This window comes from Schistocerca piceifrons, chromosome 2 (genome assembly GCF_021461385.2).
Source record: "Schistocerca piceifrons isolate TAMUIC-IGC-003096 chromosome 2, iqSchPice1.1, whole genome shotgun sequence".
Taxonomy (NCBI): Eukaryota; Metazoa; Arthropoda; class Insecta; order Orthoptera; family Acrididae; genus Schistocerca; species Schistocerca piceifrons.
Window position 1 is genome coordinate 1,046,458,639 of NC_060139.1, and position 19,326 is coordinate 1,046,477,964.

Genomic DNA, 19,326 nt, shown 5'->3' on the forward strand with positions numbered 1-19,326 from the left:
AATATGTAGCTGTGGATTAATCTCTTCCAGATGCGATTGATGCATAATTAATTGAAGTGATTTATCATTGGACGTACAAAATCGAGCATAAAAGTTCCCTCAGCAATACGTGATGAAAACAGGTAGATTGCCAAATATTATCGACAGTTTAATTTCAGTGTTACTGAAAACCTGTGATGATATCCGTTAGCTAAAAAGTTATTTGAATCTAACCCTTAAACACATATTGAGGCACTGGTTTCTGTGGAAGATATATTGAGCACAAAGTTGCGTTACTAGCTATGTATGTGCAAATCATAGCCATTTGTATGTGTGTATTAAATCGGCGATGCGTTTCGGATCAAGTCTGTTTCATCTGTTCGAGATAAGATACGGCAAACATGGATAAGCGGTGTATGCCGTACACCAGCGCGAGTATGTAAGGGTTAAAATAAGACTTAATTTTTTACGGCAGTTGTACCGTACAGTATAATGCCAGTGATGCTGAAACTTGCGTTTGCCGCTAAATACATTGAGCATTTGCTGGACACACAGCGCGTAATAAAGAAGAAAACTCGATCTGCAATAATTTAAAGAAACATGCGTCTGTATTGTTGAGCCGTGCATTACAATGACTTTTCAGTTTATGCAACCCATAACAAGAAATACTGAACTGTAGGATACTTCTTGTCTTCGAGCGCTCCTGTTACGTCTTTGAATGGCTCCAAAAACGTCATGACTTGTGTTGCAAATTCGTTGTCATAAGCGTTAAGTTTTGTCAGAGGCGCCCTTTTCCGCAAGCATTTCCCTTACTTTTTGATGCTTCCTAACTATAGACTGTAACACTCTAAACAAGCTGTTCCATCTAGCCTCCGTTTCTTGCTTCAAGCTTATCTCTGATGAATGCACATCGCCAGCTTTCTTCATGAATCGGACAGTGTCTTTGGCAACGTTAATCAAGCGATGAACCTCATTTTTCAAATAATCGCCATCGAAAACGTGTTTCTGGACTGCGCTAGAAAGATGTGGGAAGGATTGCAATGCGTTGCGTATATGAGCGCCTCAAGCAAAGTACATGAAATCTTATTAAGATGCTGAGGATTTACTCCAAAGTTAAGTAGTGGTTCCGTAATATGGTTCTTAATAAATTCCCCGTGTTTTTTTCCTCCCTCAGAAAGGCGAATTGTTGCCAGGACCACGTTTCACAACGTCTTGTATTGATCAACAAAGAGTGCAGTAACGTATGTGGATGTACATGCACTAACATACGAGGGTAATCCCAAAAGTAAGGTCTCCTATTTTTTTATAAGTACATAGATCTGTTTATTTCTACAATGGTTTACATCAGTTTACAGCTTGAACATTTAACTGTTTTTCGACAAAATCACCATTTCTGTCGATGCATTTTTGTAGATGCTGTGGCAGTTTTTGTATGCTAACTTCATACCAGCTCGCCGCCATGCTGTTTCTGGACTCAATTGTCACGGGTGACGATATCTGGGCATACCACTTTACACCTGAGACCAAGCAACAATCACGCCAGTGGCAGCATCCTTCTTCGCCAAAGCCGCGGAAATTCAAACAAACACAGTCTGCCGGTAAAGTCATGGCAACCGTGTTTGGGATCCGAAAGGGGTATTGTTGGTCGACTTTATGCCCACTGGGACCACAATTAATGCTGACAGGTACTATGAGACTGAAAAAACTCAAACGGGCAATTCAGAACCGGAGAAGAGGAATGTTGAGCAAGGGCGTATACATATTCCATGACAACGCTCGCCCACACATCGCTCGGCAAACCGTTGCTCTCCTGCAACAGCTTCAGTGGAACATAATCACCCACCCACCATATAGTCCTGACTTGGGGCCCAGTGACTATCACCTGTTCTCTAAGTTAAAAGAACATTTGGCCGGAAAGCGATTCAGCTCCGACGACGAGGTGAACGAAGAGGTTCATAACTTTCTGAACAGCATGGCGGCGAGCTGGTATGACATGGGCATACAAAAACTGCCACAGCATCTACAAAAATGCATCGACGGAAATGGTGATTATATCGAAAAATAGCTAAATGTTCAAGCTATTAACTGATGTAAACCATTGCAGAAATAAACAGGTCTATGTACTTATAAAAAATAGGAGACCTTACTTTTGGGGTTACCCTCGTATGTGGATGTACATGTAGGCTACAGTTGCACATGCATTTGCGTTTATGGCAACATACTTGCCCGAATTTCATCGGCTTGTCTTTCGATGTTTCGGCCACTTTCGTAGGATGATGCAGTCGTGTTGGACAGGTCCCTCTATCTAAACTTCGAACCCAAGTTTGCAAGCTCCTGACAAAAAAGAGCGAAATCCACCCCTTGATATTGATGTAAATGGATGAAGATCTCTGGCACACATTACTACGACACTTTTTGGTTACAGTCTTTCATTGGAGCTAGTATTGCACAAGGAATCTCTGACGTACGTTAAAATCTATATATTAGTCTTCGACCGTTAGTTCCTTATCTCAAAGTACGCAGATGAGGATCTTTTATCATGTGTATAGTTTTGGTGCTAAAGTGTACGAACGGTCTATGCATACCTATGTAATAAATAGTTCGTATCAGATTGCGTAAGCAGAAGAGTTATTTCATATTTCCTGGCTCCTAAGCGAAAGTTTTCAAATTTAGGATGCGGTATGCCAGCGGCCTGAAGTATGTCTCGAGTACTAGCCAAAGTAAACACGGCTAAAAATAGCCTATCACGAGCGATGAACATACTACCTAAAGAATTTGACTCAGAAGTCGTACAGTACGTTATTACATTGTCATAGAACAAGCAGCGTATTTTCTTTATGGACTAGCTTTTTGCCCGCGACTTCACAGAGCTACAATAAACGATTCATTTGTTTTCAAAGATTATATTTTCCAAAGTATTACATGCAAAAATATGATTGATATATGAATAGAACCGTAAACTCGCGAGGATTGCATTTTGCACTCTACGTATGTTCTATGTGTGCCCCTCTGGTCACATGACATATGTGCTAACGGCAGTCAGATTCGCTACATACCTTAGCAACATCGGATCGGGGTCACCAACAGTAACAGTGATAGTTCTCTGAGCTGTTCCAGTGTCCTTGGCAGTTGGGGTTCGCAAACATAGTTCTTAATGTACCCCAAAGGAAAAAGTCACAAGACCTTAGATCAGTCGACCTGGAGTAGGAGGGGGAGGATGTTAGTGTTAACGTCCCGTCGACAACGAGGTCATTAGAGACGGAGCACAAGCTCGGATTAGGGAACGATGGGGAAGGAAATCGGCCGCGTTCTTTCAAAGGAACAATTCCGGCATTTGCCTGAAGCGATCTAGGGAAATCACGGAAATCCTAAACCAGGATGGCTGGACGCGGGTTTGAACCGTACGACTTGGAGGACCAAGGGAACAGAGCAACATAATCTCTCCCACTGCGCCAAATCCAGCGATGTGACAATTCGTCGTTAGGTAGCGACGTACATCGATGCTCCAATGCGGGGGTGCCCTGTATTGTTGGAAGATAAAATTCTCGGAAGTCAGTTTTGAAAACAACAACTACAACGTATCGAAGTAAGAGGTACATGTCACAGTCTTCTCGCACAAGAGAAACGGCCCATACTGCTTCGTCTGTGACAGCGAAGAGAAAGCATAAACTTTCGGCGAATTTCGTTCATGAGCCACAATTTCATGGCTATTTTCAGTGCGCCACAGTCTCACACTGGAAGCTTGCTTCGTCGCTGAGTGTCAGCTTGAAGGCGAAATTTTCATCCTCATGTGCTACCTGCATCGTGATGCAAAATTGAAGATCCCGGCAGTAATCTTGCGGTTTTAATTGTTGCACGAACTGCAGACGGTAAGGTTTGAAATGCAACTGCCTTCGCTAAATATTCTACACAGTTTGCTGCGATATTCCAATTTTGTGGCTTGCGCGAACCATTGATTTTTATGGACTGCGTGCGACGCTATCCTTCGCCCTCTGCACGGTTACATCGGGGACCACTGGTCGACTGGTACTTACGTATACAGAGACAACCAGGTTTCCTGATTTGTCGTTACCAAGGCACAGTGTTCTGTTTACATGGCGGTTCTTTTCGACACTTTCTTCTGAATGCACCATTGCCCTATTGTAACAAATAAACATCTCGCATATTCCAACAGTTTTCATGCTTAGTCACCATTTTGTCCAGGCGCTGCTCACGTAACGAAAAGTGGTGGGTACAACACAAACTCGGTAAATAATCCGTATATGGCTCACTGCAGTACTTACTCTCGCGACTCTCGACACATTCAGCAACACGTATAAGAGACAGATTGCGCTTCATACATTTAAAGCATTCCAAGTCGACTAAATAAAGGAAAGAAATACCGACAAGTCGTTTCTGATCATTTTTTACAGGTCACCACTTCTCGTACCTACCGCCATCCCTTTGGTAGAAGGGTTATCTTATTCCCGAGTATTTTTATACAAATAATGAGTTGTGTCAACATCCATATGATTACTCAGCAATTCAAAATTAAGTGCCTGGTAGAGGTTTCATCGACCCACCTTCAAGTTCTCTGTCGTCCCCACTTTCAAACATAGCGCGCAATCTTGCCGTGCGAGCTCTGATTTCTCGTATTTTATTATGATAAACTTTTCTCCCTGTGCAGGTGAGCGTCAAAAAATATTTTCACTTTCTGAGGAGAACGTTCTTCAGTGAAATTTCATGAGAAGGTCCTGCCGCAACGGAAAACCTCTTTGTTTTAATGATTGCCATCCCCAGTTCATGTATCATATCTGTGGCACTGTCTCCCCTATTTCGCGATAATACAGAATTTGAGGTTTTTCAGTGCCCTCCGTCAATCTCATGTGATGCGTCCCACACCGCACAGCAGGACTCCAGAGGAGGGCAGACAATCGTAGTTAAGCAGTCTCTGTAGTAGACCTGTTTCATTTTTTTTAAGTGTTTTGCCAATATATCACAGTCTTTGGTTTTGCTTTCCACACAACATTATCCACGTGATCGTTCCAATTTATAAGTTAATAAGTTATACGTAATTGTAATCCCTAAGTGTTTAGTTGAATTTACAGCCTTTAGATTTGTGTGATTAATTGTGAATCCAAAATTTAGCGGACTCCTTTTAGTCCTCATACGGATGACTTTACAAGACGGTAAATGAAACCATCATCTGCAAACTGAGATTGTCTGTTAAATCGTTTTTGTAGATCAGGAACAGCAGAGGGCCTGTAACACTTCCTTGGGGAACACCAGATATTACTTACGTTTTACTCGATGACTTCTTATTAATTATTACGAACTATGGCCTTACCAACAGGAAATAAATAACGAATTCAGTCACACATCTGATAGGATACTCAATTTGATCAGTAGTCTCTTGTGAGTTCAGGTGTCATAAGACTTGTGGAAATCTAAAAAATATGGACTCAGCTGTTGATAGCACTCACTCCATGAGAATAAAGAACTAGTTGGGTTTCATAAGAATAATATTTTGTGAATCCATGTTGGCTATTTGTCAGTAAATTGTTCTCTTCGAAGTAATTCAAATGTTCGAACACGAAATATGTTCCAAAACCATATTGCAAATCAAAGTTAGTAAAATGGGTGTGTAATTCAGAGGATTACTCCCATTGGGTATTGGTGTGGCTTGTGCAACTTTCCAGTCTTTATGTATGGATCTTTCTATGAGCAAGTGTTTATATGCGATTGCTTAGTATGGAACTACTGCATCAGCATACTCTGAAAGGAACCTAGCTGATACAGAGTCTGGACCGGAGGCCTTGCCCTTATTAAGTAATTTAAGCTACTTCACTACACTGAGGGTGCCTATTTCTAAGTTATTCATGTTGGCAGTTGTTCTTGATTTGAATCCTGGAAAATTTACTTTGTCTTCTTTTGTGAATGAATTTCGGAATACTGTGTTAGTAACTCTGCTTTAGTGGCACTGCCATCAGTAACATTACCATTGCTATTGCCTAGTGAAGGTACTGATTGCACCTTGCTGCTGGTGTACTTTACATACGGTGAGAATATCCTTGGGTTTTCTACCAGATTTTAAGAGAGTTTCGCTGTGGGGGATCGAAGATCACAGTAAATTATGAACTTATGTTCAACTTCACCAATCTTGGGGATTTTCTGTTCCTTTAAAATTGGCATACATTTTTTGTTGCTTCTGAAACGGTGTTCTGACCTGTTTTGTGTACCATGGGGGATCAGTACCATCTCTTATTAATTTATTTGGTACATACCTATCAGTTGCCATTGGTGCAATTTCTTTGAATTTAAACCATGTGTATGTAACAAATTTGGTTGAAATACTTCCAAGCGTTCCTCAGTTATGTCCCTATGCCATCTTTTCCATCACCATCCTCAGCTATAGGGATGCTAGGTGTGTCTTATTGTCACAGTAATTTCTTCCCCAGTGATACGTTTACCAGGTATCTACATCTGCATCTACATCTACATTTATACTCCACAAGCCACCCAACGGTGTGTGGCGGAGGGCACTTTACGTGCCACTGTCATTACCTCCCTTTCCTGTTCCAGTCGCGTATGTTTCGCGGGAAGAACGACTGTCTGAAAGCCTCCGTGCGCGCTCTAATCTCTCTAATTTTACATTCGTGATCTCCTCGGGAGGTATAAGTAGGGGGAAGCAATATATTCGATACCTCATCCAGAAACGCACCCTCTCGAAACCTGGACAGCAAGCCAGACCGCGATGCAGAGCGCCTCTCTTGCAGAGTCTGCCACTTGAGTTCGTTAAACATCTCCGTAACGCTATCACGGTTACCAAATAACCCTGTGATGAAACATGCCACTCTTCTTTGGATCTTCTCTATCTCCTCCGTCAACCCGATCTGGTACGGATCCCACACTGATGAGCAATACTCAAGTATAGGTCGAACGAGTGTTTTGTAAGCCACCTCCTTTGTTGATGGACTACATTTTCTAAGGACTCTCCCAATGAATCTCAACCTGGTACCCGTCTTACCAACAATTAATTTTATATGATCATTCCACTTCAAATCGTTCCGCACGCATACTCCCAGATATTTTACAGAAGTAACTGCTACCAGTGTTTGTTCCGCTATCATATAATCATACAATAAAGGATCCTTCTTTCTATGTATTCGCAGTACATTACATTTGTCTATGTTAAGGGTCAGTTGCCACTCCCTGCACCAAGTGCCTATCCGCTGCAGATCTTCCTGCATTTCGCTGCAATTTTCTAATGCTGCAACTTCTCTGTATACTACAGCATCATCCGCGAAAAGCCGCATGGAACTTCCGACACTATCTACTAGGTCATTTATATATATTGTGAAAAGCAATGGTCCCATAACACTCCCCTGTGGCACGCCAGAGGTTACTTTAACGCCTGTAGACGTCTCTCCATTGATAACAACATGCTGTGTTCTGTTTGCTAAAAACTCTTCAATCCAGCCACACAGCTGGTCTGATATTCCATAGGCTCTTACTTTGTTTATCAGGCGACAGTGAGGAACTGTATCGAACACCTTCTGGAAGTCAAGAAAAATAGCATCTACCTGGGAGCCTGTATCTAATATTTTCTGGGTCTCATGAACAAATAAAGCGAGTTGGGTCTCACACGATCGCTGTTTCCGGAATCCATGTTGATTCCTACATAGTAGATTCTGGGTTTCCAAAAACGACATGATACTCGAGCAAAAAACATGTTCTAAAATTCTACAACAGATCGACGTCAGAGATATAGGTCTATAGTTTTGCGCATCTGCTCGACGACCCTTCTTGAAGACTGGGACTACCTGTGCTCTTTTCCAATCATTTGGAACCTTCCGTTCCTCTAGAGACTTGCGGTACACGGCTGTTAGAAGGGGGGCAAGTATGGTAGAAATTGCCTCAGCCTTTACAGATATACACTGATATGTCACTGTCTTCCTATCCCCCAAACCCACACTCCTAGGGGTGGAAATGTATCGAGACTGTCACCAATGATCCTTGAGATCCTGTAAACTATAGCTTTGATACCAATATCAGCTGTCTTCAAATATTTTTTACGTCTCACATCTTCTCAGCCCCCACCCCTAGGAATGTTAAGAGTACACTACCAATAATTACACAAATAATGAGTCTTGTATATAAAAAATTTAGCTGAAATTGCTCCAGATATTCTGGAGTCATGCTGCTAAGTCCCCCCTCCCTGCAAACACACATACACTTTCCTACCTCCTCCAAAACCTTTCCGGACGGGTGCATAACAACTCACCAATGTTTCATCACAATCGGATGAATGGCATAGTATGAGTTGCTCAAATACTGTTTTGATGATATAACGCAGAATATTATACAGGGTCGCGATACTACAACAGGTTAAAACTGTCACCTGCTCATAATTGCAGGTTGCCTACATAACTGCTTCCAGAGACAACAAAAATTTGATTTTTAGTATTGCCCAAATTTGAAACACTGTCTGAGTCTACTCATTAAGGTGCATAATTGTATGTTAAAGATTTTACACAGTAAGTGAAGTATTAAGGTAGAAACGTTGTATGTGTCTTGTTGCAGCATAGCTCACAGCGCACAAATTATCCAGATTATATTCATCCAGTGTTTGAAAAACAAAACATGTAGCAACTTCTAATAACTTTACTCATGATTTCAAATTGTTTTGAACTTTCTCTTGCAGTAAAACTCCACCACCGGGGTGTGATATTTTAATTTATTACCTCTTTACTAATTCTATTTAGGACAAATTTTGCAGACATATCCACATTCACCACTGAATGCATGTGCAAAATTATATTATTGTGTGACACGTACATCATGAACATTGACATGTGTGAAAAGGTGACTTTTCTTAAGACGGGGAGCAAAGTACCCACACTATACTCATGCAGTCTCCAGTCTCTAAAGAATCAGGGGGTGCTGTTAGTGGTTATATATAAATGTATTAACAGACTCTGTTTGCTGACGATGCTGTAGTGTGTGGAAAGCCTTGTTGCAGCATGGTCAGAAGGAAATGCAGAATAACTTTTCCTACATATTATTTCAATGTGGGACCTACCGAATGGCGCTTCTCTTTATTTGCTAATAACTGCAAGAACCAGATATTATTTGATTATACTATTACTGGTGAACTTACAGAGATTGTCTCATTCAGACAAAGAACTGTGACTGATGCCTGAACAACAGGGACTTACATGCATTGAGAATAGAAAGTAGTGCATTGAGAATGGCTAGCTACTAGCAGAAATCTGGATTTGCGTAATAAAAGATATAAAAGAATGACTGATTGCTGCGCTCTATAATTTATAATATTGTCTCTTTGTTTAAATATCTACGGATAACATTACAATATGGTGTGAAATGTAATGAACATGAGTAACCCAGTAGCAGGGAAGGTGATTGGAAAACTAGTTTTTAGCAAAGATAATGGGAAAGTGTTGTATGTATGTTAAGAAGGCTGCATAAGAGACACTAGTGTATCCATCCTAAAATACTGCTCCAACAGCATGAGAGGCATGGCAGATGTTGAACTATTCAAGGATGTGCTGCATTGATTTTAACAAGTCACTAAAGCCAGTACACAAATAGATGCTCAGGAAACTCCCAAAGATATAAATTTAGAGGACTTGTGACAATTCTGTTACTTCTGTTAATATCTTACACAGTGGCCATAAGGTTAACAGAAATAATACTACTGTTTGTATTGAGACATATAGGCATTCTGTTTTTTAAATATACAAATGGAATAGTGCAGATAGCTCATACAACAAGGTGTCCTCCACCATGTACTGCACAGTGACTTATATTTATACATATGTAGTTGTAAATGCAAAGCTACATCCACAGTGTTGTTCTAATGCTCGAACATGGCAGTAGATATAATCCTGCTTGACTCAGGTACTTGACTTCATTTACTGCCAGATGAATTGATAGCATGTATGACACTGTGTCATCTTCCATGACCCAGTGATCAAAAATTTGTCATATGGCAATGGACACTTGAATACCATCTGTAGTGTGTTGAGCACAAGAATCAAATGCTTTCAGATGAGAACCACTTCAGCCTGTTCTAGGGTAATAGCCACATTTATGTTATTTTAGATGCTATTATGCAAAACCAATCTGACAGCCCACATTGCTGAGCAGCATAGTGTTCAAACATCAAATCTGATGGTTTGGGCTGTTGTTACATACAACATACTGCACTCCATTTAGCACAAGAAAATCCTTCTGGGTTAGCTGCTCTGTTGTTAGTTTTGAATCACAAAATACAAAATGTTAAAGGATACCTCAAAAGTGGCTGAAAGTCATAGTTGCTTACAACTGTGGGTACACTAAAATGTTGTCATAAAGACATATACAAAATTGTGTTACATGTTTGGTTGTGACAGACGTGTGAAGCATTTGTGCTATGACCACTTTATAGGTCATGGATTGTCTCTGGGCTGTCAAACTGTAGTTCATCACCTATGTATATTCATGAATCCAAACAACAGAGCACAAAGTACTGCCCTTTCTTCAGGCAACACTTTACTCCATGTCTCAGGAGGACATGCCTGGACACATATGGTGAGTAATGAATGGTAGGAATACTCCCTGACCTGTATTTTCACATGCTACATTCTACACTAAACACATTCAGGCTATGCTTAGTTGACAATCTATAATAGTTCTTCAACAATCACTGTTGCTGCTTCATTGACTCACATAGAAATGATGCACCGGAAGATTCCTCAAGATCATATTTAGATCGTTCTTTGATTTTATGTCACAATATTTAGAGGCTGAGATTGCAGTAGGGAAGACTTCACAACATACCGAATCCTATAGTCAGAAATAGGGAATGATTCTTTAGTCCTGATTATTATTGTATTGTCATTTGCCTAATATAAAGCCCATTTTAGGTATGTATGTCAGTCTTTGTGCTGCAGTTTTCACTAATGTTAATGTATATGTGAAAAATGCCAAGTTGCACCAGTGTTCTGGTTTGAAGTGTAGGTCCTCTTATAACTAATTTTCTAAGTTAGTTACAAGTTAGAGAAAGGCAAGAGCATTTCATTTCCAATCTGTATGAAACATTGTGTTGTTCAAACCAGCCCTTGGGCTGAAGACAGCTATACTTACCATCACCATTGCAGAAGTACCCTTTATGAAGGAAGGGTGTCAATGAAATTTTATTTTGATTTCATTTATATTTTGTTGGTATTTGTTCCTATTGGTGTGAAATGTCATTGATGTAAGAGGAGGGTGTTATCACCCCAAGTTCAATCTTACAGAAGTGTGGCCCCTGTGAATTGTGATAATCATCTGATTACTGTTGAACTGACTGCCACAACTCCTTGCCACTAGTGCTCTTGAAACTGTCTATACTTGTCATGGATAAGAAGGCAGTGAAATGACTGACACATAGTGTATCTGCATTTCCACTTGCGATGAACCATAGGATCTTGTGACATAACTTTCATGTCACAGATGCCCAGTTGTGAGCCATTTAGTTGGCTATAGAGGGCTGTGTTACTGGAATACAAAGTTGTTGTTGGTCTCATTGCCTGTCATGCGGGGTATGCATATCAAGCTCTTCAAGCATATCCAATTCATGCTTACTCATTATAGGTTACCAGAGTGACAATGCTTCAACAACATTCATTGCATATTCACGGGAAGAGGGAACTGTTGTGCTTATCCATGTGGTGATATTGCCCCTTTTCTAGTATTATCTCTGATTTTTGTAGATTTATTTATTTTTCATGGATTTGTTTATTATGAAGAGTTGTTGGTGAGCTTTACTATTACATTAGCACATAACTAGTGAGTGGAAAGACTGAATACTTGTAAATGATGTTGAGCTGGTATTAGGCATTGAAATGGTTATTGGCCCAGAATAATGACTCTTTTTAACAGAAGTAAGATATTTCTGTTGTTTGAGGCTCTCCTGGCAAAGTAATCAAGAAGTTGTGTGCCTGCAGGAGGGCACAGTCTTGGAGGTGTATCAGGATCTCAGTTATGTCTTTCAGTATAATTACAGATAGACCTACCAGAATGACTTGACAGATGTCAATTCACTTTGAGCTTTCTAGAAATGGCAAAACACCTGGAAGCAGCATTTGCAGTAGCATTGAATTTTTATTCATAATAACTAGTTTATATCCTGAAATTATAAAAGAAACCCACCTAATTGGCAGATAAAACAGAAATCTAAACATGAATCACAAAGTAAAAAATAATGATGTAGGATGTAGAAATATCTTGTGGTTAAAGTTTAACACTTCTACTTAATTATTATCTACTCGTTGGTAACGTAATCCTCAAAACTTCGAAGACAGATGAACTGACTTATCAAAAGTGTATGTCATCTTATGTTATCTAGAATCATAAGTAGAAGGTTAAAACGAAATTTTTCTCCACATGACTGAAATATTCATAGATTGCCTGGATCTTCATTAAGTGTGTGGTTTAAAGTGAAAGTGATCAGTTCCAGTTTTTAAACATTTATTCTTCCGTTCGTAATAGCTGATCAAATCCATCATGACACATTGCCAAGAGGCCGAGTTGTACAGTATGTCTTCGTAAAACAACTGACTGGTTCACAAATCAAGAAACATACTTTTTCACAACTTTAAATCTTAGTGAAATAATATTCAAGGAACTAACACAGGTTACAGTTCGAGATATCAGCTCAAACTGCCCGACACAGCAGCCTTGCTGCTTCCCTATTTATATATTCTAAATAATAGATGGTCACTTGGATCATTATTACTTAATAATGACAACATATTTTTAATTGTATTTACAATAAAAAGTTCCAAAGCTAAGATGTTCTGATTACACAGAATAATACATTTAAAATTACATAATTGAATAATATGTGAAATTTATGATGTAAAAATGTTTTTAAATGTGAAAATTCCATCTAAATATGAGTACAATAATGAACTTCACAAAATTAATTAATACACACTAATTACACAACTCACATTCCTAACAATAATTGAAGCTAAGAGGGTAAAACAAAACAGGTTTTGATTGACAGAATTTGTAACAGATGCCTAGAATTTTATAATTAGGTTTATATCTGGTTGCAACAATATGAGTTTAATTAAAAAAGTCATTAAGACAGAATGTTCTTTACAGCTTTCATCCTAAATTTACGTTTTACAATATGTGCCTTCATTTGCAAGTGACAGAATAGCTTCTTGAATGAGTAAACTACATTCGTAAAAGTCCAATGAATAATTACAGTTGGTGATTAATACCATATATTTTATTCGTACTATTTTCACTAATTCGAGTCTTTCCCATTACCACAATGAATGCCACAGTTTCTTAAAATACATTGTTGTTTGTTTTATTTTGTAATAGTGTCTGCTAATTAGTCTCAAATTTAGTGTCATTTTTATGAAATTCATGAATCACCACAATACTAATCATTTTAAAGTGAGGTATTGTACTACATGATGTCAGTGAATTGAAATTTTCACTAAGTGTTTGTATATTAGATATATTACAAAAGGCAGACTTTTTAATGGATTCAACAGCAGCTGCTGAGCAAACTTTAATTGTACAGAACTGCTGAAATCCAAATCTGACGATCAAAAGTCACATACACTTCACCCTTGTGATTGATAAAAGTTGGTAATCACACAAAGACATAAGTTAAAATTAGGGAAACTAGTCAGAACAAGATTAGACAAATATAATTTGTATAACACATAAATAAGCTATTCGCCCATCCAGTAGATTCATGTGAATTACGTTATTTGAGACACTTGCAGATTTCAGAAAATTCATCAAAATTATATTTCACAACCAACAAAAATTTATCGATTGTATGCCATTGGTGATGAGGAAGTGATTCAAATTATGCGTTTTGTTTCACCTGAGGCGTCCAGATTTTAAGCAGTTCCATTGTCCAATGTGATCTCTCTTGCACACACTATAAAAGTTGGATACTGGGAAAAATGTTTGAGAATGCACATTTTTTAAAATATCAGTTCACATATTTAGCACATTATCCAATATTTTCTCCTCTACCATTCCACAGATAAAAATTGTTACATAGGTCTATGCTGCTTAAAATATAGGGGACATTGGAGCGCTTCATCATCTGTACTAATGGACTAGATTATAAAATAAAATAAGTTACACAAAATTCACTTTCCGTGTAGAGGTTAGTAAACAGAAAAATCAACTTTCTTACATATATGGAATGGTTGTCTTTCTTTCTCCCAAAGGCATCTTTGTTTTACAAAGTATGTGTCCTGTTTCCCAAATATTGGTAAAACTGTTAAGTATGTGGATGTTATGGATGTGAGTAGTATTTTGTCATGTTTGTTTTGTTGATGAACATGATAATAGAGAGCTTGTGACCCCACTGCTTGCACCTATAATAGCACTTGAGCCTAAAGTCTCCATTAATAGATGAATTTGCCATCAACAGTGTCATATGTGCTTGCACCATAATACACATAGATAGGTTTTGGATTCAATATACAGCATTAATGCACCGTCTGTTGGGCAAGAGGTGTAGACCACTGCTGATCTTCCCCTTACTGGCTGGAAATGACGTTGAAAACTCCTTCTACCACCATGATTCAAATTGGCCATATCTGGATTGAGTGCAACTACATTAGCAAGAATTACTCTCAGCTGATGGGACAGAGAAGAGACAACTGTCAAAGAATGAAGGAAGGATTATATTCAGTATACTGTGACTTAAAGTTGATGTGATTCAAAGTATGCACGAAAGTCAATTGAAAATGGATGGAAAGTCAGAAACATTTTCTTCACTCTGCAGGGAGACAGGGATTGCAACAGACATGCAAAAACGGTGTTGTTCAATATATGTTTGGTGACTGCAAGTCATGGAACATGTGAAATATTAATAATGTTTGTATGTTGTTCTCACAGTATTTTTCCTTAATGTTTCAACCACTATCCATAAAAATCTCCTATCCATTGATGGTTGTACAGAATCACACTTGTGAAATAGTATGGATGGGATATAACAGGATGAATAAAATGTTTGACAATGGAAGAGACATGAAGACTTAAGTGATTTTCTGAACAAAAATTGTATTTGCGGAGATTGGTAGCCCTAGTATTGTAAGAGGAAGTTAGACCTACCTCTGCTCTTTTTTTTTCAGTGTTACTGCATTTCCATAGGAATAAACATGTGCGCGAACAGGAATTGTGTGTTAATACAAAATTGCAGCTCTCGTGACGACAGTCGGAGCAGTACAGATAGTGGCCTGGGTAGCAGCAGCAGTAGCCGTAGCAGCTGGCTGTCTTCTTCCTCACAGTCCGAGGACTCTTCTAGCAGCAGTAGCAGTGGGTCCTCATCAAGGTGATGCTATACACAGACATCCACACTGTCAGCATTCTTAGATCAGTTGATATTCCTGCCTTTTATTTTGTAGTTTATGTCTTTCTGTGGTAGTCAGTACGGTGTTAAATTCAGCCCTGTAGTATCTAGCTGACGCTTTCTTATCTCACATTTTGTATCTCGGTACACAATGTCTCCTGTAATTATAGGTAGATGATTGAACAGCCTGTATTCCTCAGTTTGAATGCTGTTTGTTTTTAGTTACCCTGTAAGTTTTATACTAGTATTTAGTGAAACTGCCAATATACTGTTCCCTTGTAGCTTCTTGAAAATACAGTAGTTCTCTTATTGCACATCACAAGACACTGTAACAGTCAGTTTATACTAAATGATCAAGTATGAGTAAAGACTCTGAAATTTTGCAATGAATTTTTCACCTTCTAATTCTGTGTGACATTTTCAGTTCAATTTATGTTTTCTTTGAATTATGTATCATTACTGCTTACGTTTAAAAAATATGCATCACTTATTATTTTCTGAAATGTGACGTGAGTGTCTATATGTCTTTTTAAAAAAGGATATTTTTTGAGTGAGTTGTGTATGTTCTGCATGCTATTCCTCTGTGTTAGCAGCTTTGATGTTTAAAATTTTGGTGTTGTCTACTGTGTGACATTGTTATTAACAGTAATGTTTATTCTGTTTTGTTTACAGAGTTTGCTGGTTGTAAACTAACATTAATTCATTTATATAAGGTAACATCTGTTTTCAATACATTTATGTTTATTGCCATTTGTTATCTTGTTTCAATGACAATACGCTTTTGTAAATTTTTAGTGTGTAAAACACAACAATTAATGTATATTTAGTAATGCTGCTCTGTTTAAATGTTCGTTCTCCTGCCTTTGACAGTTTAGGTCAAGGATTAAGTTCAGAAATAGATGATGGTTTTATAACCTATACCTTTTTGCATACACATCATCCTGTCAAGACAATGCTGAAAATAGAAACCCTGAAAATTAATTGTCCAGTCATGTTTAATTAGACTTTAAGCACATTGTCTTGAACATAAAAGTGTGTCTCAAACTTCCATCATTTGTAGTTGTTTTAGTTTGTGGCAGTTGATAATAACTTAGTGAAAAAAGACAGTATGACTGGGGAAAGCTGATGAGAGTAGCACCATTACACTTTCCACCAGCAATGGTAACTTATGTTGCTGTATCGAAGTCAGACTGCATAATATGACATGAATCTCGCACTTTATTCATATTATTGGGAGAGATGCTTCCATTCTTCCCTAATTTTGTTTTAGTACCAAATGATGAGCTATAAATTTGACATGCTTGTGATTTATGAAATCATTTATAGTCAGGAAAAATTTTATAACTGATAGCATATTCTTGTGTCAAAATTCATGTTGTAACAATTCTTCAGTCACATGCCTCTCACGTACACAAAGATACATTTGCAGTATAAACTTGTACTTGTATATGAAGAACAGTTGCATTGATGTTGTAGGAAGGGCAAGACATTTTTGAATGTAGCATTTGTTGCCCTCATTCATGTATGTCCATGTGCAGGAGGATTGGATGGGGGAGAAAGATTTATGAGACAGCCAGGTACAAATTATGATACTGGCAACAAATTTTCTCAGTTTCAAATTCACTTAGAAAAAGCTCTGGCACAGCAATATTTGAAACCGATGAGTGTAAATGAACTTTGTGTTGTTAACACATTACATTTATTTTCTGTATTCCTGGCTGTATGAGAATGTAAAAATTTCATGAGTAGGGTGTGTGACACTAGTTGTCATTTTTTTCTGGCCATTTAAGTCATTTAAAGCAAAACATAACTCCCTTTCTTTTTTCCCCTCTCAATGTGTAACATATGTATTTACAGAGATTGACCTACATGAATGGCTGGCAAAATATTTCAGATTTGGGACTTCGAGGCCTGCCTCCTCCTGGACATCAACACCAGATTTAGGAAATTTGAAAGATGACACAACAGCTGATATTGCAACATCATTCAGTTTCACATTACCTAGGCGGAAACCACAGCCTCAACCTCAAGATACTGGGCAAGGTATGCGTTTCATAGTGATAGTTTATTAATTATTTTGCAGCTATATTTATAACATTTCATTGCATATGAAGCTACAAAATAAACACATAACCATATAATAAAAAGGAAAAAGTTTACTTATTAAATAATAAGTTTCTCACAGTTGTTGACACACGTAGGGGAACCATATTTTATAAATCTATTACTGATTATCCCTACATTACAGTTGTATTTTGTTTTTAGGTGACAGTTCGTATTTTGGATGGAATGCATATTTATTTTCTTGTTAAGAGACTCATGCCCTTTGATACAAATAACATAGTGAGAATAGAGTTTCATCATAGTTCCACAAATACTGAAGTTTCCATGTCAAAAGTTACTGTATAGGCTTCTCACACATTCTTTTGCACTTTCATATGCAGCAGAGACTGAACAAAGGCCTCTTAAGAGTGTTTAAAATGGTAGGGCCACACCAGAAACTCAGTGCATGCATTAACATTTACAGTCAGTTGTATTTCCAAGTGACTTCACTGACAACAAGAACATTTTTTTGTCAGAGATACAGCACATAACTCACACAAATAAATCTGTGACAATTTATGAAAAGGTTAGTTGTTACTCACCATACAGCGGAGATGCTGAGTTGCAGATAGGCACAACAAAAAGGCTCTCAAACAAAACTTTCAGCCTTCATCAGAATAGACAAAACACACACACACACAAACACACACACACACACACACACACACACACACACGATCTTAGTCTCTGGCTGCCAAGGCCAGACTCATTATTCCATCTTGGATTTTCCATTGTTTGACAAATAAATCTGTGTTATCTGTACATAACAGAAAATAATACATATATAATGTAACAAAAAATTATTTGTCAATATTTACTGTCATTTTAACCATGTGTGAAATAACCTCTTATACATTTGCTCTGTATATAAGCTGCTCCTTCAGATACATTTTTCATTGGTGTGTATCTCTTTCTGTGCCGTACTTCTTTTGTGGGAGATTTGGGGAGTGAGGGCATTTGTTCCTTTATTGTTCAATAGTGTTGCATGCTGTGAGTAATACTGCTATAAATTATGCTTCTCACTAAGTTGGCAGTGCAACAGAAAATGTTTTCTTGTTATCCTTAAAAAAGAAGAAAAAATAAACCATATGAAAATAAAATATCAGAAATTATTCAGACTGCAGTGAATGTGGATTGAGTGACCACATGTACCAACTGACCACAATCTGACAGAGCTGAATCAAAATGAGAATTGACTTAATGCTGAGATTTTCGAGTAACAGGTGTCATGAAGAGTGAAACAAAACAAGTAATATGGGGGACACAGTATCAAATTTGAATATGTTGCTCACATATGGAAGTCTCTCTCTAGAACTCAGGTCATGTGAGAGACACCAAGTTAAAGGCTACACAAGGAAAGAAATTCAGATTTCAGTCAGTGCACCCTGTCTTGAATTTTATGTCCCTTCTCTTTCCTGTCTTTCTCCTTGATTAAAGGTGAAGCTGTGGCTGTGAAAGCTCAAAGCTCTGTCAGAATAATCATCCTACTGCATTTGTCACAACATTTTGGTTAAATAAGTGCAATTATTTAATCTAAGTGTGATTTATTTCATCAAACTGCAGTCTCAGCAAGATATGCAGTAAGGTTTTTTAATTATTGAATGTAATAAATAGCCTTAAAATGTGTTAAACAAATTCCCTAAAACTTATAACATTTCCAAATATTGTTATCATGACTGCCATTTAGAGCTTGGATACAAGCTCCTTCCTTTAAATGTGTGTAATCAGGTAATCTACAATTTAAACTCTAATATAAATTTTTTTAAAACATACATATAAATTTTACTTAAAGTGAATGATGCTGCTTATGATTTATCTGCATGAAATGCAATGTGCACTCACCCATGGTAACTGCCACAAATATTCTGTGTGTTCAGAGG

At 38.0% G+C, this 19,326-nt stretch overlaps 1 protein-coding gene across 2 annotated transcripts in view; it reads left to right on the plus strand.

Moving 5' to 3' along the window:
• Nucleotides 1-19,326, plus strand: part of LOC124774718 (trichohyalin) — a 402,178-nt gene that overhangs the window by 158,156 nt on the left and 224,696 nt on the right. For both annotated transcript variants that reach the window (XM_047249503.1, XM_047249504.1), the window contains exons 4-5: nt 15,194-15,325; nt 17,238-17,386. In XM_047249503.1, coding sequence (XP_047105459.1) covers nt 15,194-15,325; nt 17,238-17,386 — 281 coding nt within the window. The remainder of the gene's footprint in view (nt 1-15,193; nt 15,326-17,237; nt 17,387-19,326) is intronic.